Source organism: Phyllostomus hastatus, unplaced genomic scaffold, assembly GCF_019186645.2.
Source record: "Phyllostomus hastatus isolate PE091 unplaced genomic scaffold, TTU_PhHast_1.1 phas_scaffold_585, whole genome shotgun sequence".
Classification (NCBI taxonomy): Eukaryota; Metazoa; Chordata; class Mammalia; order Chiroptera; family Phyllostomidae; genus Phyllostomus; species Phyllostomus hastatus.
In genome coordinates, this window is record NW_025334037.1 from 8,723,306 (window position 1) to 8,750,468 (window position 27,163).

General features: G+C 38.6%; 1 protein-coding gene across 2 annotated transcripts in view; it reads left to right on the forward strand.

Moving 5' to 3' along the window:
• Positions 1 to 3,177: 3,177 nt before the first annotated feature.
• Positions 3,178 to 27,163, forward strand: part of LDHC (lactate dehydrogenase C) — a 29,917-nt gene continuing 5,931 nt past the window's right edge. For both annotated transcript variants that reach the window (XM_045825381.1, XM_045825382.1), the window contains exons 1-6: positions 3,178 to 3,270; positions 3,556 to 3,690; positions 9,135 to 9,252; positions 13,093 to 13,266; positions 18,059 to 18,232; positions 25,901 to 26,018. In XM_045825381.1, the coding sequence (XP_045681337.1) occupies positions 3,565 to 3,690; positions 9,135 to 9,252; positions 13,093 to 13,266; positions 18,059 to 18,232; positions 25,901 to 26,018 (710 nt within the window). In that variant the 5' untranslated portion in view covers positions 3,178 to 3,270; positions 3,556 to 3,564. The remainder of the gene's footprint in view (positions 3,271 to 3,555; positions 3,691 to 9,134; positions 9,253 to 13,092; positions 13,267 to 18,058; positions 18,233 to 25,900; positions 26,019 to 27,163) is intronic.

Consider the following 27,163-nt stretch of genomic DNA (forward strand, 5'->3'; position numbering starts at 1 on the left):
ATATTTCTGTAACTATGACCCTTATCCAGGCCTAAAAACTACTTCCAGAGGTTAACTAGAACAACTATGGTTATCACTTCTCGAGAATCTCTCCCAAAATGTCCTTCCTAAGAGCTAGGAAAGGGGAAGAATTATACTTCTTTGTTATGTGTCTTCAGTGTAAAGTGACAAGACCTACACTGTAAGTCTTGACAATTAACAATCACAGAATTTGTTTTCCTATAGGCTCTCAAAAACAGCTTTAAGATGTAACGTACCATAAAATTTACTCTTAAAGTATACAATTCTGAGGATCCACATAGTTGTGCACTATCACCAGTAGATACTTAGTAGATCCTAGGACTTAAATTTCCCCATAAAGAAATGTGTACTTATTCCTAGAGCCTTTTAAGTTAAGCACATTTAGTCTTTTAAAAAAAAAAAGATTTACATTATTGATTTCATATTACTTGATGCAATAAATTAGTCAACACCAACATGAATGAAAAATAATGCTTAAGAGAGTAATCTTTTATAAATTTTCAGATTTAATCTTGTAAAGCTTTCTTGCTTTCTGTCATAATCAGTATTCCGGGGACACCTTGAATCTTCCTATCTCAGGCAAGGAATAGGCCAACTCTTCAAGGAGACCCAAGTCTTTTTAATGGAATATGATCTTATTTTAGTCTTAATACCCTGGGACGTGGAATAAGCAGGTCTTAGCCCCAACTCACAAAAGTTGTCAGTTAGTGATGAAAGCAAGTTAGAATGTTCAGAGCATGGTCCTCCTTCCATGTAGGCCTATATCTGTATATGTATGTGTATGTGTAGCTTTTTTTCCCTCACTAAAGCCTATACTGAGAAAATTATCAGGACTTCCGAGCCACGTTCTTTCAAATTGTTTTCTGAGGACCTACTATACTTTGGCAGGTGTTGGAATATGCCAGACGAATCTTGGCACTCCTGTATTTACATTGCTGCGGTACAGCAAAATGATAGGTTAGCTTGGATCACAGCCATCCGAGAATCCACTCTGCCGGAGAGGATGTCAAGCTCCTGCCAATGCCCTGCACCTTGGGCAGGTATGAATGAAATCTTCAGTTATAGCAGTGTGGTCACTACCAGCTGATATCTCTTTAAGCAAATAAGGGCATGAAGCAGGTGTAGAGCCTGAATTTGGGGGACATTCCTTTCAGCAGGATCTCCCTTTCAGCCTCATGGTAAACAAGGTGCAAGGGTAGAGTTGCTGTGGAAGGAAGCACACAAGTACGTGGTAGTACAGGACCCACAGTGCCTGCCACTCCTGTCTACCATAGACACCTGCTTGGGGCTGGCAGTAGGTTGTTGAAGTGCCACAAGAATAATAGGAGGTTTGTAGGGATGCTGTGGCAGTTGACACATTGGTCAAGGAAAACTAAAGGAAGTGACATTTATGCTCAAGATGGAAAATGAGCAATCAGCTTGGAAAAGGGCTGGGGAAGAACTTTCCAATATAGGGAACAGCAAAAAGTCTTAAAAATTTTTTTTTAAATTGTATTTCTTTCCATTAGCATTTACCCCCTTATACTTCCCTCCCCACTGCAATCACCACCCTATTGTCCATGTCCATGTCCATCAAAAAGTCTTGTGCCAGCCCTGGCTGGTGTAGCTCAGTGGATTGAGCGCAGGCTGCAAACCAAAGTGTCGCAGGTTCGATTCCCAGTCAGGGCACATGCCCGAGTTGCAGGCCATGACCACCAGCAACCGCACATCGATGTTTCTCTCTCTTTCTCCCTCCCTTCCCTCTCTAAAAATAAATAAATTTTAAAAATCTTAAAAAAAGGTCTTGTGCCAAGAAAAACATGGCAAAAGCTGGAGAGAGTGTGATGAGAATGTTTTCAGATGAAATTGCAGAGGTAGAAGGAGGCTAAATTTTGAATGTCTCTTAGGTTGTAAAAATTGGTTAATTTAAGTAGAATGGAAAACTATTGAACGGTTTTGAGCAGGGTTATTGCATGATCTCAACTATATTAAAAACACGCCAAAAATACAATAAAAAAACAACAAAGGTTTTGATTCAGAAAATAAATTACCTCTTAGATTTTGAAAAGGATTCAAATGCAAATGACAAGAAATGACAGAGGAGGTTGTGTCCCCTTGTGTGAGTTATGAATAAATTCTTTGCATAAATTAAAATACCCTTTGAAAATTAGATGTGGCCTTTCCTTTTCATTATTACTTTGTTTTTGCAACAGAAATCTGAACATTATTTCACCATTCGATCCTGAAATTAAGGAGCTTAATAATAAATTAAAAAACTCCTGCCAATGAATGTCTGGACAAGGGTGTGATAAGCACACTCAAACCGTATGTTCCGCAAAGTCAGGTTGGTCACTCCCAAGCCCGCACTTCACTTAAATTTCTATCCTTGCTGTCCAGGCCGGCCCCCCCGCCCCCGTTTTTTGTTTTTGTTTGTTTTTTGAAGATTTTATTTATTTGCTTTCTAGACAGAGGGGAAGGGAGGGAGAAAGAGGGAAACATCAGTGTGTGGCTGCCTCTCCTGCACTCCCCACTGCGGATCTGGCCCACAACCCAGGCACGTGCCCTGACTGGGAATCAAACCGGCGACCCTTTGGTTTACAGGCTGGCACTCAGTCCACTGAACTACACCAGCCAGGGCTGGGCCCAGGTTCTTTTAGCAAGCCTTTTAACTACACTGACGGTCTTCCCAAATTAATTGCCAATCTTCGATCTCACCTCAAGAATTGGAAGCAATTCCCGCAAGATGCTGTTCTGAGCCAGCAAAACCCTAAGAGGTGCTTGCTCCCAAGAAGGATCTTTCTTTCCTATGGGGATCTGGACCCTGCCCCGACGGTTGTGGGTCTCCGAAGAAGCCATAGCCCTAAAGTCAGTCCCAAGCCTAGGCCGGCTGAAGTAAACAAAACAACTCTCCAATTACCTCTCTTGCACACGCTTCATGAACGTCCGTAATTCTTCACACAGACATCTCGAGGCTGTAGCCACAGGTAGCCAATGATGTCGCTTACAGGCAGAGGCGTGAAGTGTCCTCCAATGCGCCTGCGCCCTATTGGCCGGAGGCGGAGCCTGCGGGCTGACGTACAAGGGAGCGTGCTGGCGTGAGGGTTCCGAGCAAACCGTCGCTGGCCTTCGCACTTTGGCTGCCGTTGCTGTTTTTCCTGACGTTAGGCCGTCGGTGTTCTTTTCTGGGGTTACTGTTTGAAGTATCTTCTTTAAAGGCTGTGTGTTATGCTTTCGGGGGGTCTCTACTGAGTTGCGCAAAGCAAAGCATTTGTGAGTATTCGGTAGAGGGGCGAAAGTGGAGGGTGAGGGCAGGGAGAAATCAAAAAGCCGTTTGGTCCCCCAACCGCCTGCAACTGACAGACTGGCCCTTGCTCTACGCTCCACACTCCTTGACCAGGCTAGTCTTTCTTTGGCCTCCCCTCAACCTCCGCTCCAGCTTTCCGCAAACTCAAGAGGTAGTTTCTTAGTTGTTCAGTGTGATGAAGCCCATCAGTATCTGTGCGAGTGATTTATTTAGGGAGTTCGATTCCGCTGAAATTGCATTCTCTCTCTCAGGTTCTCAAAATGTCAACGATCAAGGAGCAGCTTATTGAGAATCTAATTAAGGAAGATAAAACCTCCCAGCGGAAGATCACCATTGTTGGAGTTGGTGCTGTAGGCATGGCTTGTGCTATTTGTATCTTAATGAAGGTAAACCATAAGCCTGTTTTGTGGCTGAAAGTCAAGTAAGCCCTTTTAGGTTTTGTTGGTGAGTTCAGGGTTGCAGGGCTAATCCTTCGATAGCAAATAGGTTTCCTCTCATGTGATTTTGACACAATTTTAAAAAAACATTTATTTGGAGTTACCATTGCTAGACTATTTTAAATTTACTTGTAGGCACATTGACTGGATTACTTTGTTAAATATTATAACATTTGATGTTGCAGTGATCCATGAATTACCTTCCTTGAGGAATAATGGGTGAAAATCATATTTCCCAATTGCACTTGAAATTTTTTTGAGAATTATTTATTTCTTATTGTATTTTCCCCATTACCGTTTATCCTTCTTATACCCCCCACCCCCGCAGTCAGCACCCTGTCGTCCATGTCCATGAGTTCCTTTTCCTTTTTGCTGGAACTCTCCACCCCCTAACCAACCCGCGTGGCAGTCTTCCTTGTTCTCTATGAGTCTTTCTCTATTTGGCTTGTTAGTTCAGTTTATTCATTAGATTCTAAAAAAATTTTTTAATTGTATAAGTATTACATGCTCATTATAAAACAAAAAGTACCATATTTGATAAAATAACAATGGAAGTTCTTTGATTTTTCTTTGCTTCTAGAGCACCTTTTCATGTGCTCATTGGCCATTTCTATATCTTCTTAGAAGCAATGTCTATTTAAATCCTTTCCTCATCTTAAAATCAAGTTATTTGTTGTAGTAGAGTTGCTGGATTTCTTTTTATATCTAGATATTAACTACTGTTAGATACATTATTTCCAAATATATTCTCCCATTCCCTGGGTTTCCTTTTACTCTGTTGATTGTAGCCTTTGATGCACAGAAGTTTTTTTATTTTAATGTAGTTCAATTTATCCTTTTTACTTTTGTTGCCTGTGCTTTTGACATCATAGCCAAAACTCATTGCCAAATTCAATGTCATGAAGCTTTTTCCTGTTTGTTTTTTTTTTCCTTCTAAGAGTTTTATACTTTTAGGTCATACATTTAGATCTTTCATACACTTTGAGTTAACTTTGTATATGGTGTAAAGTAAATGTTCCAACTTCATCCATTTGCATATAAATATACCATTTGTATAGACTGTCCCAGTCTATACAAGACTGTCCCAGTTACATAGTCTTGGCATCCTTGTCAAAAATCATTTGACCCTACATGAGGGGGGACCCCCCCAAAACTCCAGAATTTATTTATTAAAAATTGTGTATTCTTACATGTTTAAATTTCAGTCACCTTCAGAGTACTCTTCATTTGATGCAAGATGTTTTTTTCCACTGCTCAAAATAGTTTTTGAACTTGTTGATTTTGATGCCTTTGGTGCTTCTGCCTTTTTTGTTTCACTGGAAGACACCAGCAAAACCTTTTCCTTTGAGGACTTTTTTCATCCAGAGAAATTAAAAAAAAAAGTCACTTGGGGTGAGATCAGGTGAATAGGGAGGGTGGGGCACAGGGGTCATGACATTTTTGGTTAAAAACTGCTGAACACTCAGCACAGTGTGGGTGGGTGTACTCATAAATCACTCATCATGAAATGAGCAAACTGGTTGAAAGGGTCTTCAAAAAAATTCATTGAAGCCAAACACAACTTTTCACAATAATGTCAGTTGGTATACTGATACAGATGGGTTCCTAAAATACTCACCTAGCAGGGAAAGCCTATGCTACAAGAGGCTAGCCCTCAAGAAGATAATTTGATTTTGGGGGGTTCCCCCTCATATGTTAGAGTTTATTTCTAGGCTCTCTATTTTGTTCCATTGCCTTACATGTCTATATTTCATTACCAAACAGTTTTGATCACTGTGGCTTTGCAATAAGTTTTGAAATCAGGAAGCATAAAACCTATAATTTTGTTATTTTTTAAGATTGGCTATTTGTAGTATCTTGAGATTCTACATAAATTTTAGAATGCATTCTTTTATTTCTTAAAACAATGCCATTGGGATTTTGATAGGAGTTACACTAAATCTGTAGATCACTTTGGGTAGTATTGACATCTAAACAATATTAAGTCTTTCAATCCATTAACTTGGGATTTCTTTCCATTAATTTGTGCGTATTTCCTGTTTCAGACCCAGACACAGACTGGTATAAAAATGGATTTGTAAACATGATCTGTCTTTTTTTTTTCTTAATCAGTTAGCCAAAAGTCATATGTGATCATTCTGGATGAAACTCCTTATCTTCCTCCTATTCCTAACATATGACACATAATTTAGTAAATTTTAGAATTTATAGTTTTCCAATAAGACCAGATTGTACCTGATATTAGAAAAAAAATTAGTGAATAGGGACTTGGATCCCTTTTTCTTATTGCTCAACTTTGGAATCTGGTCACTAGAATCTGAGGGAACACAGTCCTTGTATATAGTTTTATATCTGTTGACTGTGATGAAAACCACATTCAAATGTCAATTCAAATGGCAGTAAGCGATAAAGAGAAGACTATATATTGTTCATATAATTGGAAACTCTAAAGTAGAGCTGGCTTCAGGTACCACTAGATTCTGGAATTCATGCATATCCATACACAGTATTTGTATATCTTTGTTTATATTTCCCTTATTGGCTGAATTCTGAGGCAGGTCTTTCTGTGTATGATAAAGATGGCTATACAGTTCTTAGAGTCTGTTTTTTTATTTTTAAAATTTTTTCCATCACCATTTATTCCTCCATACCCCCTCCCAACTTCATCCCCCTCCCTGCATTCACCCCACTGTTGTCCATTTCCATGGTTCTTAGAGTCTTATATCATTCTTAGAGCTATGATTACAAAGAAAAATGAGACTTAATTTCCCATCTTTAATTTGCAAACCTCATAGACATTTATTATGCCTGGGCTGCATGCTCATTTGTGAACTAATTTCTGTGACCAGAGGAAGATGGAACAATTGGTTGGATCTGGTTATATGCCCATCTACTATTATAGATTGGAGAATTGACATTAATGTGCATACTGACCCATGAGGAATTCATTTCCCATAGATGACTGCCTTTCTCTTTTGGCCATAAGGATTCATATGGAAAGTAACTTTAGTCAACTCAGAAATTAGGCATACAGGTTAAATATAATAAAATTCTTTGACAGAATTTCATAACTTTTCATTTGTTTAAAACTGCTATCTGAAGTACAAAAAAACCAATTCTAAAAAAAATTAACAAGTGTATGATGGCAAAACAACACTTTTTGCTACATTCTGTTGTCTACCTTGACTTCTGATCATTCTAGGCATATTCAAAAATTGTCATTTAAAAATATATATATTTTATTGGTGATGCTATCACAGTTGTCCCAATTTTTCCCCCTTTGCTCTACTCCACTGGGTACTCACCTTTGTTCCAGCAATCTTCCCCCTTAGTTCATGTCCATGGGTCATGCATATTAAGTTCTTTGGCTTCTCTATTTCCTGTACTATTCTTAACATACCCCTGTCTATTTTCTGTCTACCAATTATGCTTCTTAATCCCTGCACCTTTTCTATCATTCTCCCCTCCCCATTTCCTGTTGATAATCCTCCAAATGGTCCCCATATCTATGATTCTGTTCCTGTTCTGGTTGTTTGTTTAGTTTTTTTTTTTGTTTGTTTTGTTTTTTTTTAGATTCAGTGTTGATAGTTGTTAATTTGTTGCCATTTTAATGTTTGTAGTTTTGATCCTCTTTTTCCTAAATAAGTCCCTTTAACATTTCATGTAATAATTAATATCTTGGTGATGATGAACTCCTTTGGCTTTACCATGTTTGGGAAGCACTTATCTGTCCTTCTATTCTAAATGATAGCTTTGCTGGATAGAGTAATCTAGATTGTATGTCTAGATTTTTCATCACTATGAATCTTGCCAGTCCTTTTTTGCCTGCAAAGTTTCTTTTGAGAAATCAGCTGACAGTCTTATTGGAACTACTTTGTAGGTAACTCTGCTTTTTTCTTGCTACTTTTAAGATTCTCTCCTTATCTTTAACCTTTGGCATCTTAATTATGATGTGTCTTGGTGTGGTCCTCTTTGGGTACAACTTGTTTCCTGGACTTGTATGTCTATTTCTTTCACCAGATTGGTTAGTTTTCTTTCATTATTTTTTCAAATAAGTTTTCAGTCTTGCTCTCCCTCTTCTCCTTCTGGCAAAGAGGAAGTTGATTTGGATGTTGGTACATTTGCAGATGTCTCAGAGCGTCCTTATACTTTCCTCATTTTTTTGAATTCCTTTTTCTTCCTGCTGTTCTGGTTGAGTGCTTATTTCTTCCTAATGTTCCAAATTGTTGATTTGAATCCCGTGTTCTTCCCTTCCACTGATGGTTCCCTGTAGATTGTTCTCTATTTTATTTAGTGTAACCTTCATTTCTTCCTTTATGTTGTTGCCATACTCAGTGAGTTCTTTGAGCATTTGGATCACCAGTGTTTTGAACTCTACATCTGATAGGTTGTTTATCTCTGTTTTCTCTGTTTTACTTAGTTCTTTTTCTGTTTTTTTTTTTCTCTTCTTTCATTTGGGCCCTATTTCTTTGTCTCCTCCATTTGGCAGCCTCCCTGTGTTTTTTTCTATATATTAGGTAGAGCTGCTTTGACTCCCTGTCTTAATAGTGTGGGCTATTGTAGAAAAGGCACCTGTAAATTGTATGGGACAGAGTCTTAGGTATTTGCCAGGGTGGGGCAACACCTTCAGTGCTTTTGGGCTCTGTGTTGGGGAAGAGGAGACAATGCAACTCACTGCCTGGCTTCTGGTGGTTTGCTCAGGACTCACCTTGTTTCCAGTCACTTCATTCACTTCCTGTATGCTAGTGGTGCCCTTCCAGCTGTTACCCTGGTGGTGAATCCCATAGTGGATGGGTTTGCTTACGTCTAAGTCTGTGCATGCCCTTTAAACGAGTCTCCTGAAAACCCAGCAGTTTGTTCCACTGCCCAAACCCTCACTGGTTTTTACAGCCAGAGGTGGGGATTTATCTGCCCAGCACTGGAACCTTGGGCTGTGTGGTTTGGCCTGGGGTTGGCATCACTTGGTCCCAAGGTATCCCTCCTGATTTTTACCCACCATATGTGACTGTGGGACCATCCAGCGTGCTGCTGCCACCTCCCTGTGCTGCACCATGTCCCCATGCTTCTCCGCCTCTCCTACCTGTCTAGATGAAAGTGGTTTCTTTAAATTCTTGGTTGTTGGACTTCCGTATAGCTCAATTTTCTGATGGTACTGGGTGTTGTTTTGCAATCTAGTTGTAATTCTTTCTATGGTTGGGTGAGGAAGGTAAGTGTGCCTACCTATGCCTCCATCTTGACCAGAAGTCCGAAATTATCATTTCTATATCATTTTGCTATTAAAAATATAACTCCTTTGATTATAAAATAGCCACACAAAATTTTTTCTCATCCTCCTAAAATGGCAATAGGAACATTTTCCAGAATATTTTATTCATAACTTTCATGTATTTTAGGATTTGACTGATGAACTTGCACTTATTGATGTCGCAGAAGACAAATTAAAGGGAGAAATGTTGGATCTTCAGCACGGCAGTCTTTTCTTTCATACTCCAAAGATTGTCTCTGGAAAAGGTTAATTTTAATTTTATAAAGTTATTTTCAAAGCTTTAAAAAATAATGAATTTTACCAAACTGATATCCATAAATATAGAATTAAAAATAGTACCATTGTCATTAGGACTTACAGTTTTAAAGATTAGTTTGTTTTTCTTTTAAAAAGAACATCCATTCTCATTGGACAAAGGTTACTGAATACAAAAATGCATAAAGAAAATTTAAAGTCTTTTCTAATAGTTTTGTTTTATTTTTTTATTCATTTGGTTTTTTACATAACTGACATATTAATGCTTTTTATTTTTAATTTTTAATTTTATTTTATTAATTTTTATTGATTCTATAGAGAGGGGAAGGGAGGTAGAAAGAGAGGGAGAGAAACACTGATGTGAGAGAGGAACATTGACTGGTTGCTTCCTGTACATGCCCTGACGGGACTGAACCTGTGACCCAGATGTTTGCCCCTGACAGGGAATTGAACCCAGAAATGAACGATCTTTTGGTTGGGTGGGACAACACTCAGCCAACTGAACCACACTGGCCAGGGCTATAAATGCTTTTTCAACTTATCATTCCATCTTAGATTTTTCCATAGTAAATGTAGTCTTGACTACTATTGATATATTTATCTATACTTTTAAAAAAATTTTTAGAGAGAGGGGAAGGGAAGGAGAAAGAGAGGGATAGAAACATCAATGTGTGGTTGCCTCTCATGTGTTGTTCCCCCTCTGGGGACCCAGCCTGCAACCCAGGCATGTGCCCTAGACTGGGAATTGAACTGGCAACCCTCTGATTCACAGACCCACACTCAATCCACTGAGCTATGCCAGCCAGGGCTATTTATCTATACTTTTTAACGTGGTTTTCTATTTGTCCTTATAGAGGATCAGTTTTCAGGGTATAGTGTGAGAACAGGAAATAGAGATTAGCATTAGCATTAGCATCACGTCTTGACCAACTAAGAAGCCTCAGAGAATTAGGCAAAATAATTAATTTATCATGGACTGAAGTGCATAGTATGCTGTTAGGTAATTTGATTCAACAGACATATTTTCTACTAAAAACCCTCTTATAAAACATTGAAATGGAATGTGGTTACTTAATTTAAAAATTCTGTTATAGCCCTGACTGGTGTGGCTTAGTGGCTTGGGTGTCATCCTGTTGACTGAAAGGTTGCTGGTTCGATTCCTGGTCAGGGCACATGCCTGGGTTGTAGGCCAGGTCTCCAGTTGGGGGCGTGGGAAAGGCAACCAATTGATATTTCTCTCAGATCACATAGATGTTTCTGTCCCTCTCTTTCTGTCTCCCTTCCCTTTTCTCTAAAAATAAATAAATAAAAAATCTTAAAAAATGCTGTTGGAAAGGGACATTGTAAACATTTCATATTGGCCTAAAACATGTAAACATACTTAGAAGTTCATTTGCTAAGTTTCTGATTGTAGAGCAAGGCCTTTGTGTACAACTTGGCCTATTGAACTTTTGCAGTATCTTTTATAAAGCACACTAACAGTGATCACTTCAATGTCTTTAAAGTACTACAATTAATTTAAAGATAGTCATGAAGCAATTTAAACACGAAACTACTAAATTTTATGGTTTTCCGTCACTTTTATTTTTTTTTGCACTTAAAAAGATAATTTTAAAACAATATGCTTTTAATGTCTAAGACATTAAAATTAATGTTCATAGAAATAATTATTTTAAAATATTAAATTTTAAATATAAAGAGTTTAAGTATAACAAACATCAGTGCATCCAAGTGAAACATTACCAATTCAGTTGATATGTTCTGTAACATCTATTCGTATCTCAATCCTGAATGTATGTACAATAGTTAACAGATCTCAAGTGCTTGGAACATAGAAGGTGCTAAAATATTTATGAAAGAAAGGTAGGAATGGGAGGTCAGAACCTGTTACTATGGATCTTGGGATCAAGGTAAGTGTTAACTATGAAAAAACAATGGGAAGATAACATAAGGCAGTATATATATGGACTATTTGAGAATTATAAGCAGTAAGTGCTATAAAAATTCAGTGAAATAAGAGAGTAGTATTTGTTAATAATATGATTAGGGGATACCTAGCAGAGGAATTGTTATTTAAAGAAATACTTGACTAATGATATAATAATAATTGCTAACATTTATTGAACATTTAATGTGTACAAGGCACTGTTCTGAATACTATGTATATTAAACTCACTGAATCATCTAAAGGAAGAACTATGATCAGCTTGATCTTGTCGATGAGGAACTGAGAGTCAGAGAACATGCAAAATACTTTTCTGGGGTCATACAGGTAGGAAGTGGCAAAGTCAAAATATAGGCAGTTGGACCTCAGTCTTTGCTCCAGACCATTATGGTTTACTGTCTCCTGGAGGACTGAGTTATACTTAAGTAGAAAAATAAGTAACAGGTAGGGAGATGGTAGCATTAACAAAACCAGGGCACCTGGAAAATTTGACATAAAAATAAGACACAGAGCTAGTAAAATGATTTGGAGGCAGATTATGAAGACTTGATAGTTTACTTTGGTATGCACTTTAATTGACTTACTAGGCACAATATTTCAAATAATTTATCTGAACTGTGGAGAGATGACTTTGGAGAAGTTGCAAGGGTTTTTGTCTGTATATCCTCTAAAAATTGAGGTGGGGAGAAGGGAGGGAAAGGGGGATAGGGAAAGACAGAGACAGAGATTGAGAGATTACTTGGGGTTTCTCTGGTTAGGTAAGAGTTTATGGAAGGTTATCTCAAGCAAGATTTTTGAGCAAGAATGAGTTGACTGCAGAGAGAGAACTTCTATAAATCCTTTACATGATAGAAGGGAGAGATAGTCTTTAAGATTAATGTGAAACATGTTAGCCTAAGAAATGTTATTTTTTTACATTGTCTTTCTGACTAAAATTTTACTGGGCCAGGAACAACATATAAAGTGTTTACAGTTTGTGATTTGGATTAGGATAATGAGAATGATTATAAATGAAGATGTGATAGTATCTTTAAAATTGAACAAATGTCCTTTTCTTTTTTTTCTTTCTTTTTTTTTTAAAGATTTTATTTATTTATTTTTACAGAGGGAAGGGAGGGAGAAAGAGAGAGAGAGAAACATCAGTGTGCGGTTGCTGGGGGTCATGGCCTGCAACCCAGGCATGTACCCTGACTGGGAATCGAACCTGCGACACTTGAACAAATGTCCTTTTCAAAAGAGCATAAAACTAATTTTTAAAAATAGAGATGGGGATATAGAAGAGATTTTATCTAATTTAATTTTCAACATCCATATGATAAATAACTTCCAGGTATATAATGCTTTAAAACAAGTCCAGTATAGGATAGCGAGCATCACATATTGTCATTGGCTCTAATAGATGAAACAATTTTCCAGCTGGTCATTGGATTTAGAAGGCTATTTTTTGTGTGAATCAAGAACTTGCGTGTAATCTCAAATCCAGTCTTTCATTTAGAAATAAATGCATTCTTACTCTTAGAATCTTGAAACATCTACATAATTTTCTGAGTTCTGAGCTTTTGATACATAAGGTGTTTCTACAAAGTCAGAGAGATGACTTGCATTGCCTTGGGCCTTAATAACAAGTGACAGTGTGGGTTTAAAAGGATAGTAGATTGTGTTGTTATTTTTTTAAAAGCCATATGAAAATTGTAAGTCATAGTGACAAAACTTCCTGTAGGTTATTCAAAATAACATTACTACATGGAAAGTCTGTTCATTTCCAGATGTCAGACATGAGGTATGAGTACTTTTATACTAAGGTCATACAATAGACTTTTAAAGAATTAAGGCACAGTCATTATGGCAAGCTTGATCCAAATACTGTCTTTTGTTTCCCTTTTAGATTACAGTGTATCTGCAAACTCCAAAATAATTATTATCACAGCAGGTGCGCGTCAAAAGGTGGGAGAAACACGTCTTGCCCTGGTTCAACGTAATGTGGAGATCATGAAATCAGTCATTCCTGCCCTAGTCCGTCATAGTCCTGATTGTAAGATGCTTATTGTCTCAAATCCAGGTGAGTCTTTTCTCTTTAACTGCATAAGGATGGTCTTTCCATACTATTTCTTCCTTTTTAAAACAACTTTATTGAGGTAAAATTTGTGTATAATAAACTGTACCCATTCAAAGTAAACAATACAATAAGTTTTTTTCCAGCTATTTGAAATATAATTGCCACATACATGGAAGTTTAAGGTGTACAGTGTGATGATGATTTGATACATTTACATTTTGGGAAATGATTACCGCAGTAGGGTTAGTTATTATCTCCATCACCTCACATACAGTCATCCTTGGTATTCTTAGGGCATTTGGTACCCCACTAGATACCAGAATTTTTGGATGGTCAAGTCCCATTTATAAAAGGGAGTAGGAGTTGCATATAACCTTTATTTGCATATGGACTACAACAGGGTATGCCTACATGTTATTTCATTTGCATGGAATCAGCATAGTGCTCAGTGTGTGGTAAATTCTAGTTTTGCTTTTGGAACTTCCTGGAATTTTTTTCAAAGATTTTTGGTCTGCATTTGGTTGGTTGAATCCACAGTTGTGAATACCATAGGTATGGAAGGTTCACATATATGACTGTAATTACCATTTCTTTATTATGGTGAGAACATGTAAGATTCACTATCTTAGCAATGTTCAAATATATAATACAATATCGTTAACTATAGTCACTAGTGCCATGTATTAGATCCCTAGAACTTATTCATCTGATATCTGAAAGTGTAAGTTTATTCTTGGCTGACATCTCCTCATTATATTCCCTTCCCCAGCCCCTGGCAACCACCATTGTACTTCGTTTCTATGAGTTAGTGGTTTTTTGTTTGTTTGTGTGTTTGTTTGTTTGTTTGTTTTAGATTTCACACACAAATGACATCATACAATGTCTTTCTCTGTCACTTATTTTACTTAGCATAATGCCTTCAAGGTCCATCCATGTTGTCACAAACAGCAGAATTTCCTTCTTTCTTGTAGCTAGATATTTCATTGTATATGTGTATACCATATTTTCTTTATCTATCCATCCATACACAGATACCTAGGTTGTTTCCTATCTTGGCTATTGTGAATGACACTGCAACGAACTTGGGAGTTGAGCTGTCTCTCTGAGATACTGATTTCATTTCCTTTGGGTGTATACCCAGAAGTGTGATTGCTAGATCATATGGTAGTTCTATTTTGAGGAATTTTTTGAGGAAACTCAAAACTCTCTTTTGTAGTGGCTGTCCCAGTTTATGTTCCCACCAGTAGTACACAAGTGTCCCCTTTTCTCCACATCCTCACATATATTCCTGCTTGAATATTTTATGTTTTTGATGCCATAAAAAGAGTTGTTTTTTACATTTCATTTTCAATTGCATATTGCTAGTATATAGAAATACTATTGGTTTTGTTTTTTTAATTATATTTTGTTGATTATACTATTATGGTTGTCATGGTTTTTCTCCCTCTAATCCCTCCACCCAGTACCTCCCACTCCTTCAGGCAGTTCCCCCACCAATGTCCATGGGCCATGCATATGAGTTATTTGGCTACTCCATTTCCTATACTGTACTCTACATCCCCATGGCTATTCCATAACTACCTATTTGTATTTCTTAAATGCCTCTCCTCTTCCACCCATGCTCCCTTACCCCACTCCCATTTGGCAACCATCAAAACACTCTATATCCATGATTCTGTCTCTGCTCTTGTTTGCTTAGTTTGTTTTTTAGATTCAATCATTAAAATTTTTTTATTGTTGTTCATCTACAGTTGTCCCCATTTTTCCCCCATTGCTCTTCCCTGCCCTGCCTACCTACCCTTTCCCACACTCAGTCTTCCCCTTCATTGTCCTTGTCCATGGGTCCTTTATATACATGTTCCTTGACTTGACCCTTCCCCTTTTTTCCCCCTGGTAACCTCTCTCCCCCATCCCCTCTGCTTACTGTCAGTTTGTTCTTTATTTCCAAGTCTCTGGTTCTATTTTGCTTGCTTGTTTGTTTTGTTGATTAATTTCCACTTATAGGTGAGATCATATGGTATTTATCTTGGTGATAGATATGTATTTATTGCCAGTAATTGTAATTGTTCATAGTTTTGATCTGTTTCTTAAGTAAGTCCCTGTAACATTTCATATAATAATGATTTGGTGATGATGACCGTCTTTAGTTTTTTCTTGTCTAGAAAGCTCTTTATCTGCCTTTCAATTCTAAATGATATCTTTGTGGGGTATATCAATCTTGGCTGTAGGTGCCTGCTTTTCATGCCTTTGAATATTTCTTGCCAATCTCCTCTAGCCTGCAAAGTTTCTTTTGAGAAATCAGCTGAGAGTCTTATGGGAACTCCCCTATAGGTAACTAACTTCTTTTCTCTTGCTGCTTTTAAAATTATTTCTTTATCTTTAACCTTTGGCGTTTTAATTATGATGTGTCTTGGAGCTGGCCTCTGTGCATCCACCTTATTTTGGACTCTCTGTGCTTCCTGGACTTGCATGTCTATTTCCTTCACTAAATTAGGGAAGTTTTCTTTGATTATTTTTTCAAATAGATTTCTGATTTCTTGCTATTCTCTTTTCTTCTGGTACCCCGATGATATAAATGTTGAACCTATTTAAGTTGTCCCAGAGGCTGCTTATACCATCCTCCTTTTTTGGATTCTTTTTTTCTTCTTGTTGTTCCAATTGGTTGTTTTTTCCTACCTTATATTCCAAATCATTGATTTGATTCTTGATTTTATCCACTCTACTGTTGATTCCCTGTAAATTATTCTTTATTTCCATTAGTGTATCCCTCGTTTTTGAGTGGATTTTTTTTTATGCTGCTGAGGTCCTCACAAAGTTCCTTGAGCATCCATATAACCAGTGTTTTGAGTTCTGTATCTGATAGATTGCTTATTTCCCTTTCATTTAGCTTTTTATGGAGTTGTGATCTGTTCTTTCATTTGGGCCATGTTTCTTTGTCTCCTTGTTTTGACAGCCTCCCTGTGTTTGTTTCTGTGTATTTGGTAGAGCTGCTCTGACTCCCTGTCTTAGTAGTACAGCCTAATGTAGTAAGCGTCCTGTAGGGTCCAGTGGCATGACCTTTCCTGCCACCCAAGCTGGGTACTTGAGATATACCCTTGGTGTGAGCTAAGTACACCCTCCTCTTGTAGTTGAGCCTTGATTGCTGTTGGCAGGTTAATGGGAGGGATTTACCCAGGCCAGTCAGCTACAAAGACTGGCTGTAACCACTGACCACCAACCTCTGCCTTTTGTGTAGGATCAGCTGTGCAGGAGCAGTGGTACTCCGACATGGCCTGTAGTTGTCCACTGGGTACAATGGCTCTGGAGTTTTCGGGGTGATCAAGGCCAAGGTCAGCTCCCACCTGTGTTTTGCCTGGGGCCACTCGGCCTGAGCTATAAAAGCAATCTGAGATGGCTGTTACTTGTGCTCAGCTTAGAGATTCCTAGGCAAAGCCAATCTGTGACTCTAGGCTGGCTGCTGCTAGTGCCAGGCCTGAGGCTCACTGAGGCCAGTTGTTGCTTGTTTGAAAGGGTTTAGGAACTTTGGAAGCATGAGCCAAGATCAGCCATTCATTCAGAAAAGCAGCTAGGGTAGGCCTATAAATTGAGTGGGGTGGAGTCTCTGGGGATCTCCAAGCATGTCAAACAGTGTTAGCCAGGTTGATGGAGTCTCAGATACGGCACCAGCTAGTTTTCTCTGTGGCTCTGTTGGGGGAGGGTTCAGTAAAGAGACAATGCCCTTGCTAGCCTTGATGCCAGACACTAAAGTTCCTCACTGTTTGCCACTGGTGCCTTTCAAACTGGTACCCCAGTGCTGGAGCTCAAAAGGAATGAGTCTGAATAGGTGAGTTCATGTGTAGGTTCTTTAGGAGGAACTGCTTGGGGCTCCAGAAGTTTCTTCTCTCTACTCAATCCCTTTTGGTTTTTGCAGGCAGAAGTTGTGGGGAGTTATCTTCCTTGCACTGGAACCCTGGGCTGGGAGATCTGGTGTGGGACTGGGACTCTTCACTCCTGAGATACCCTTCCCAAATTTTTATCCACCTCATGTGGGTGTGGGACCAGCCCATACCATATCCACAATCCTCCTACCAGTCTGGATAAATGTGGTTTAATTCCATAGTTGTCAGACTTACATTCAACTCTATTTCTGATGGTTCTGAGTGATGATTGTTCTATATTTTAGTTGCAGTTTTGATGTGGTTGTACAAAGAGGTGAGCCATGTCTGCCTACATCACCATTTTGACTGGACGTCCTAGCCACAACTTTCTTTAAATTTGGAACCATAAGTATCTCCCAGTCTTTGCTGGAGGGCTCTGTGCACGATGCAGTAAGCCTTCAACATTTGGCTAGCCAATTTACAAATGTGCCCTTTTCTTCCTGCTTGCACAGAGCCTCAAGGTCAGACAGAGCTTAAGCTTAGGATCTTGTCATGTTTTTCCTGAGCTTGCACAGAGCTGCACACTGCCCTGGCTATGCATGTGGTCTTATTCTAGGTAGGAGATGCTGATAGCTTAGATGAGGCTGTGGTGATAGAGAGGAAAAATGTAGGCAATCTTAATGAGGTAAAATTAACTGACTGGTTATTAAATATGCATGTATATTATCTCAAAAGAGAATTTAAAAATTATAGTTAATAATTTAAACTTCTAAAACCTATGTGAGAGATTATGAATATTTCTTTGTTGATTTACTTCACCTCGAACTCAGTAATAAATCTGTATTTGAGTCCAAGATAATTGATTTATCTATTCAGAAAAACAAATATAAAAGGAAGTTACTGTAAATTTTTTTCTAATAAGAAATTATTCTCCCTAGTGGATATTTTGACATACGTGGTCTGGAAACTAAGTGGCTTACCTGTCACTCGTGTAATCGGAAGTGGTTGTAATCTAGACTCTGCCCGTTTCCGTTACCTAATTGGAGACAAGTTGGGTATCCATCCCAGTAGTTGCCATGGTTGGATTATTGGGGAACATGGTGATTCTAGTGGTAAGTATAAATCTATTTGTATTATGTAGTTATACTTCTTATCTGTAATGATGCTTATTTTCTTTAAAGCCTATTTTTTTCTGATACTAATATAGCTGTGTAACTTTTGTTTTATTGTCATTTTCCCAGTATAGCTATCTTTTTCTATTCCATTATTTTTAGTCTTTTCGATCATTGATTTAATTACCACTCATAAAGTTGTACATAGAGCATATGGCTGTTTTAAAAGTTAGTGTTTCTCTGCCGTAGCCAGTGGGTTGGAGCATCATCCCATAACCAAAAGGTTGCGGGTTCAATTCCCAGTCAGGGCACATACCTAGGTTGTGGGTTTGATCCTTGGTCCAAGTGTGGGCCCATACTATCCTTGGTCCGGACACATACAGTCCTGGCTCTGGGCACACATGATCCCTGTCCTGGGTGCCTACAGGAGGCAGTCAATCCATGCTTCTCTCTCACATTGTTTCCCTCTCTCCCTTCTCTCTCTGAAAGCAATGAAAAACAAATGACCTTAGGTGAGGACAAAAAAATAATAAAATAAAAAAATTAAAGTCAGTGAATGTTTCTTTTTTCTTTTTTTAATATATTTTATTGATTATGCTATTACAGTTGTCCCATTTCCCCCCTTCATTGCCCTCCACCCTGTACACCCTCTCCCACCCATATCCCCCCCTTTAGTTCATGTCCATGTGTCTTAACTTCTTTAGCTTCTACATTTCCCATATTATTCTTACCCTCCCCCTATCTATTTTCAACCTACATTCTATGCCACTTATTCTCTGTACCTTTCCCCGCTCTCTCCTCCTCCCACTTCCCTGTTGCTAACCCTCCATGTGATCTCCATTTCTGTGGTTCTGTTCCTGTTCTAGTTGTTTGCTTAGTTTCTTTTGGTTTTGCTTTAGGTGTAGTTGTTAATAATTGTGAGTTTGCTGTCCTTTTACTTTACTGTCCTTTTTCTGTATCTTCTTTTCTTAGATAAGTCCCTTTAACATTTCATAAAATAAGGGCTTGGTGTTGATGAACTCCTTTAACTTGACCTTGTCTGAGAAGCACTTTATCTGCCCTTCCATACTAAATGAAAGCTTTGCTGGATAGAGCAATCTGGGATGTAGGCCCTTCCCTTTCATGACTTGGAATAGTTCTTTCTAGCCCCTTCTTGCCTGTATGGTCTCTTTGGAGAAATCAGCTGACAGTAGGATGGGAACTCCTTTGTAGGTGACTGTCTCCTTATCTCTTGCTGCTTCTAGGATTCTCTCCTTCATTTTCACCTTGGCTAATGTAATTATGATGTGCCTTGGTGTGTTTCTTCTTGGGTCCAACTTCTTTGGGGCCCTCTGAGCTTCCTGGATTTCTTGGAAGTCTATTTCCTTTGCCAGAATGGGGAAGTTCTCCTTTATTATTTGTTCAAATATGTGCTCAATCTGTTGCTTTTCCCCTTCCCCTTCTGGTACCCCTATAATTCAGATGCTGGAACATTTAAAGATGTCCTGGAGATTCCTCAGCTTCTCCTCGTTTTTTTGAATTCTTATTTCTTCATTCTTTCCTGCTTGATTGTTTTTTTCTTCCTTCTGGTCCACACTATTGTTTTGAGTCCCAGTTTCCTTCCCTTCACTTTTGGTTCTCCGTGCATCTTCCTTCATCTCTTTTATGGTAACCTGCATTTTTTTTCATCTAATTTGCGCCCCAAATCAACCAATTCTGTGAGCTTCCTGATCACCAGTGTTTTGAACTGTGCATCTGATAGATTGGCTATTTCTTGGTTGCTCAAAAGGATGAGTCCTGGGGGACTGATCTGTTCTTCTGTTGGACACATGTCTCTCTCTTTGTCTCTCTCTCTTTCTCTCTCTCTCTCTTCTTCTCTCTCTCTCTTCTTTTTTAAATTTTTTTTTCTGGGTCTGGGTGCTTCTGTTACGGTGAGGGGCGGAGCCTTAGGTGTTCCCCTGGGCTGGGCACCCCAATCGCTAGATTGTGATGTTGTATGTGGGGGCGGGGGCGGGCTCGGGGTGGGGTGGTGGGAGGGAACAATGGTGGTAGCTCTGTTCTCCTGGGATCTCAGTCCCTTCTCTGGGATCCTGGGTTGCGTGCTCTGCCCTGGTCCACAATGCCGCCTCACTGGGTCCACCAGCTGCCGCTTGCGTACTCAGGGTCCACCGCTGCATCCCGGAAGGCTTACATGCTCCTGGTTGCCTTATGCGCCCAGTTCTCCCCCATCTCCATGTGCCGAGCCCCGTGCCTGGCTCCTCCTCTCCACCCTTCCTGCAGGTCTGGATGAACAGGTCTACTTCAACTTCTTGGCTGTCCGGCTTCCATTCAGATAAATTCTCTGTCAGTTCTGGGTGTTATTCTGGCTCTAAATTGTTGTTGTTCTAATCTTGGTTGTGCGTGGAGGTACGGTGCATCCACCTATGCCTCCATCTTGCCGGAAGTCTCGATGTGAATGTTTCTCTTATGAGTGTTTTCCAGAGCACTTTCATTCATTGCTTTTTAAAAAAAAATTTTTTTATTGACTTATTTTAGAGAGAAAGAGGGGAAGGGAGAGAGAGAGAAACATTAATTTGTCATTCCACTTATTCATACATTTATTGGTTGGTTCTTGTATGTACCCTAACAAGGGATCGAACCCACAACCTTGGCATATTGGGATGATGGTCCAACCAACTGAGCTACCCAGCCAGGGCTTGTTGTTATTTTTTAAAAGAACATTATTAAGGTATGATTCATGTGCCATAAAATTCACCTATTTAAATTGTATGTTCACTGGTTTTTAGTATCTTCACAGACTTGTGCACGATCTAATTATAGAGCATTTTCATCACCCCAGAAACTTCTGCTCCTGAACTCACCCCCCACCCAAGCTCCAGTAATTTACTTTTGACTCTGTAGATTTATTTCAGACTTTTCATATAAATTTATGTAATATATCATTTAAACTGTTACGTAGGCCACACCAACCTTTTTCTTCTTTTAACTTAAATATTTAAGCTATGCAGCACAATTAGAACTATATACTTCTTACCATATTTTCTGTGTCGTATGTGTAAATCTTCTTTCCACAGTGGCAATAAACCCATTGAAAACAGAGACCAGTAATTCAGTCATTCATTTGTTTATCCAAAGCATTTAATGAGCCCTTCTTGTTTTGTATTTTTTTTACCACAGGGGTCATCGGATAATGAATACTTCTTCATTGACTTAGGCAAATACTTAATTTGACCTGTCAGCTTGTGTTATTGTCTTAACTCAGCTCTTTCTCCTGAAAGTCATTAAAGATACTTTTCCTAGATATGTTTAATTTCTCACATTTAATATTCTATTATTTTATTTGAAAACAAAGTAGTGTATTCTGATTGCTATTTATTTTAATATATAAGTATTCTGTTCAGTGAGATTTCTCTATTTCTGCTTTCTGTTGAATCAGTTAAACTTTCTTCAGTTTCCTCCATTACTTTGCATTATACACTCACTTTGTAAGTGGTAACCTATACATTTTTAGTTATCATACTTGACCTCAAAATAATTAGTGCCTTTATTGTTCTTTGGAACAATGCAAAGACCTTGGAATGCTTTAAGTTTGATCATTCTCTTTCTGTCATATATGCAAATATTAACCATTTTTCTAGTTCATCTTGTTTTTATAATCATTTTTGAGTAGACAATACTACTGTTTTTTAAAAAATACTTTATTTTTTAGAGAGAGGGGACAGGAGGGAGAAGGACAGGGAGAGAAATGTTGATCAGTTGCCTCTCACACGCCCCCAACTGGGGGACCTGACCCACAACCCAGGCATGTGTCCTGACCAGAAATTGAACCAGCAACCTTTCAGTCCACAGGCTGCCCCCCCAACCCACTGAGCAACACCAACCAGAGAAATACTACTGATTTAATTTATCAATATATTTTCCAATTTTATTGCTTGTCTTTACTTTTTGCATCTAACGCCTTCATTTTTTTCTTTCTGAAGTATATCCTGTCAGTGCTGTTTAAGTGAAAATGTTTTAGCTTCACCTCATTCTTTTTTTAAAAGTTTTTATTTATTGATTTTAGAGCCAGGGAAGGAAGGAGAGAGAATTAGAGAGAAAGAGAAAAATTTTGATTTGTTGTTCCACTTTATTTGTGCATTCATTGGTTGATTTTGTATGTGCCCTGAACAGGGATTGAACCCAAATGTTGGAGTATTGGGTCAATGCTCTAATTAATTGAGCTACCTGGCCAGGAACTTCACCTCATTCTTGAATGACAGTTTAATTGGATATGAGGTTCAAGGTTGACAGTTATTCCCCTCATCTCTTTGTTTCTGTTGAGAAGTATGGTGTTAATTTGTTGTTCTTTACCCTCTTTGCTTGTAATTTTTTTTTAAAGATATCATTAACACCAAGTTTTTTTTTAGGATTTTATTTATTTATTTTTAGAGAGGAAGGGAGGGAGAAAGAGAGAGAGAGAGAGAAACATCAATGTGCGGTTGCTGGGGGTCATGGCCTGCAACCCAAGCATGTACCCTGACTGGGAATCGAATCTGCGACACTTTGGTTCGCAGCCCTTGCTCAATCCACTGAGCTACGCCAGCCAGGGCCTTTGCCTGTAATTTTTTATCTTTTTAACCATTCTTTTCTTTGTGGATTCTGTACTTGTAACTTACTTTAAAATGCTTCCTATTATCACATAATTATAAATAAATTCTACTACATATTTCTCTAACACATTATTTTATTTTTAATTTCCCTTTTTGTCCATTTGAAATGTATTTATATATATGGTATAAGGTAGTAATCTCAGTTCATTCAAAACTTAGTGAAATTAGCCCTGGCTGGTGTAGTTCAGTGGATCGAGTACAAGCATGTGGACTGAAAGTTCTACTGGTTCAATTCCCTGTCAGGGCACATGCCTGCGTTGCAGGCCAGGTCCCCATTTGGGGGTGTGTGAGAGGCAACTGATGATGTTTCTTTCACACATCGATGTTTCTCTCCCTCTCTTTTACCCTCCTCTCCCCTCACTCTAAAAATAAATCAATAAATCCTTTAAAAAGTTAACAAATTGAATTTGGATTCCTGGTCAAGATGGCAGCATAGGTAAACACAGCTCACTTCCTCACACAACCACATCAAAATTGCAACTAAACTGTAGAACAACCGTCATCCAGAACCATCAGAAATAGGGCTGAATGGAAGTCTTACAACTACAGAGTTAAAGAAGAAACCAACTACCGAGTTAAAGAAGCAAGCACATTAAAACATGTAGGTGGAGCGAAGACATGCAACACTCACTTGTGGTGGATAAAAATCAGGAATGATATCTCAGGAGAGAGTGGTCCTACCCCACACTACATTCCACAGCCCAGGGTTCCAGTGTCAGGAGCATAACTTCTGGCTATAAAAACCAGGAGGAATCAAGGCTGTTAAAGGCATAAACTTTTGGAGTCTCAGGCAGTTGCTTTTAAAGGGCCCATGCACAGACTTACTTAGACTTGTCCCTTCTGAGTTCCTGCAAGATGCAGCAGATTGGAAGGCATCAGAGACATATGAGGAGGAAATGAATTGTCTGGCATCACGGTGAGAGCTGGGGGGTAGCTCTTTCCTAGACAGAAATGCTGGCAGAGGCCATTTTTCCTTTTCTGAGCATTCCCCCAACAAAACCACAGAGCTGGCAGGCAGGCACCACATCTGAGACTCCATCAAGCTGGCTATCACTGTTTTCCCTACCCTGGTGATTTCCTGAGGCCTGCCCCACCCAACTTTAGGGCCCACCCAAGCTATTTCCAGTGGCTTTTCCATACAGATGGCTTGTCAAATCAGTGATCAAATCAGATCAGTGATTTGGAATATAAGAAAGCAAAACACAACCAATCAGAACAGCAAGAAGAAAAAAAGAATCTAAATAAAAGTAGAGCTTATGTAAGGAGCCTATGGGACAACATCTAATGCACTATTATTCATATCACTTGGGTGCCAGAAGAAGAGAGAAAGTAAGAAATGGGAAACCTTTGAAAAAATAATGACAACTTGATTAAAGAAATAGATGTACAAGTCCAGGATCAAAGAAAGTACCAAACAAGATGAACCTAAAGTGTCTCACACCAAGACACATCATAATTAAAAGTTTTTATTTCTTTTTTTTTGTTGGGGACCACTCTGTGTGGTTTTGGAGACCGTAGCCCCATGAGAGAAAGCCCTGAAAGGGGCTAGTAAGTCCCCCTGGAAAACCAGGTAATACAGGTGGCAGATATGACCCAACTCTAACACAGAGGGTTCCTGTGGAAATCAGGCCTGATAAATACATTGTATCCTTTGAAGCTTGTTCTGCTTTGTTTTGTATAACCCTGGTGATATAAACCAGATGTTTAAGTTCAAAGCATAAGGAGTAAACTCCTTATCTCATGAAACATGTCTTCAAGACCCTCTGGTGCCAGCATGACTAACAGACCCTGACCTATGGCAGAGCTCTGTTCCTTTAATTGTTATCTATAGATAATACCTGTTTTTGTATGGCTATAGCCTTTTGACATTGATTGATGAGCTATGCATGTATGCTGTATACCCTTACACATACCATTCCCAGTAAAAGCCATTTGGGAGAAGGTCTCAGGGTGTTCCCCACTAGAGGGAATCACCACCCCCTTTCCCGCTGGAACAAGAGGTTGGTGTCCAGGATGACTGACTTCTCATCGGCGGTGGCTGGGAGAAGCTCTGTGGAATGGTGTTCCTCCCACATATTTTTAGAGAGAGGAAGGGAGTGACAGAGAGAGGGAGAGAAACATTCTCCCTGTGTGTGAAAGAAATATCAATCAGTTGCCTCTCACACACCCCAGACTGGGGACCTGACCCACAACCCAGGAATGTGCCCTGACCAGGAATCGAACTGGCGATCTTTGGCATGCTGGCTGGCACTCAATCCACTGAGCCACACCAGCCAGTGTCATCATAGTTAAAATGCCAAAGGTTAAAGACAAAGAATCTTAAAAGCAGCAAGAGAAAAGCAGTTAGTTACCTACAAGGAAGCCCTCATAAGACTGAAAGCTGATTTCTCAAAAGAAACTTTGCAGGCTAGAAAGGAGTGGCAAGAATTATTCAAACTTACTGAGAGCAAAAAACTACAACCAAGATTTTTCTACCCAGCAAAGGTATCATTTAGAATTGAAGGACAGATAAAGAGCTTCTCAGACAAGAAAAAGCTAAAAGAGTTAATCACCACCAAACCCATATTATATGAAATGTTAAAGGATATTCTTTAAGATAAACATGAAAAATAAAATGGCAAAAATACATATCTATCAACAATTGGTTCTGAAAAACTAAATAAACAAGCAGAACAGAAACAGACTTATAGATGCAGAGAATATTTTGATAGTTGCCAAATGGGAGAAGGTCAGGGGTATAGGTGAAAAAGGTGAAGGGATTAAGAAGTACAAATTGGTTGTTATAGAATAGTCATGAGGATCAAAGTACAGCATAGGGAACAGAGTAACCAAACATATATGCATGATCCATGGACCTGGACAACAGTGTGGGGATTGCCTGAGGGAGTTGTGGGTTGGGGCTCGGTAGAGGGACGTAAAGGAGGAAAATCTGGGACAACTGTAATTGCATAAACAATAAAATATAATAAAAAATTACTAAACTCAAACGACTGATGCTCTACTAGGAATAAGAATTCATTCTGAGATGTATTTCTTTCAGTGCCCTTATGGAGTGGGGTGAATGTTGCTGGTGTTGCTCTGAAGAGTTTAGACCCCAAATTAGGAACTGATTCAGAGAAGGACCATTGGAAAAATATCCATCAACAAGTTGTTCAGGGGTAAAGTATTCATACAGGTTCTTAATGCATTAATAATTAGACATAAGAACAAAGGTCATAAAAAATACATAGTTGATCTTTGCATTTTGTAAGAGAAATAACTCAAACCTTATGAAAATCCTTGAATTCAGACTTATATGTAGCTTTATTTGGAGGGCATTTTTCACAAAGAAAATGTACTTTAAAAGAACTCATATGTGTTAGACTTAGAGGGTAATTTAGCAAGTGGTTATGAGCATGCACTTTGGAACCAGGTTGCCCAGGTGTGAATCCTGGCTTCACCATTTATTAGTGGTGTGATATTGGAAAGTTATTAAAAAATTTAAAAGCTCAGTTTGCAAGTTTTTTAAATGGGACCAATAATAGAGCCCATCTTAGAGGACTGCTATGAAGAGTAAGTGATTTAGTACATGTTAAATGCTTAGAACAGCACCTAGAAGTTTGTTTATCAAGTGACTTGATGAAAAAAGAAAAAAGGTGAAGCTGATGCACATGATCAGAAGTTAACTAGTTTACTTCAAATGAAGTGTCTGGCGGGCATACGTTAGTTCTAACAGCATAAATGATTCTCTGTTATGCTTTAGCCAAGTTACATATTAATAAAAGTTACACAACTTTAAAATCACTTTTGGATATTCTAGACTGGAGCATTAAATTTACAAAAGCTCAAGTGTAATGTAGTGTGTATAGGATAACAACCCTACAGAAATGTATAAGAATTAGGGCAGAGACTAAAAAGGTACAGAATTAGGGCAGAGACTAAAATATAGCAAAAAGTGATTTTGGATAAGTTTTTATTTTTTAAATGTCCTTGAGTTTAAAAAAAGTTATTTTATGAACATAAAATCACACAATCACTCTAATGGGTACAGCGTTTTAGTCTGGGATGGTGACAAAGTTCTGGAGAGGATGGTGGTAATAGTTATACAACAGTGTTTGTGTATTTAATGCCATTGAATTATATACTTAAAATGGTTAAAATGTCCAATTTTTAAAAATTATTGATTTTAGAGAGAGAGAGAAAGAGATGGGGAGTAGAGAAGTACAAGAAAAAAGAACATTGATTTACTGTTCCACTTATTTATGCATTCATTGGTTGATTCTTCTATGTGCCCTGTCAGGGGATCAAAACCCCAATTTGGACT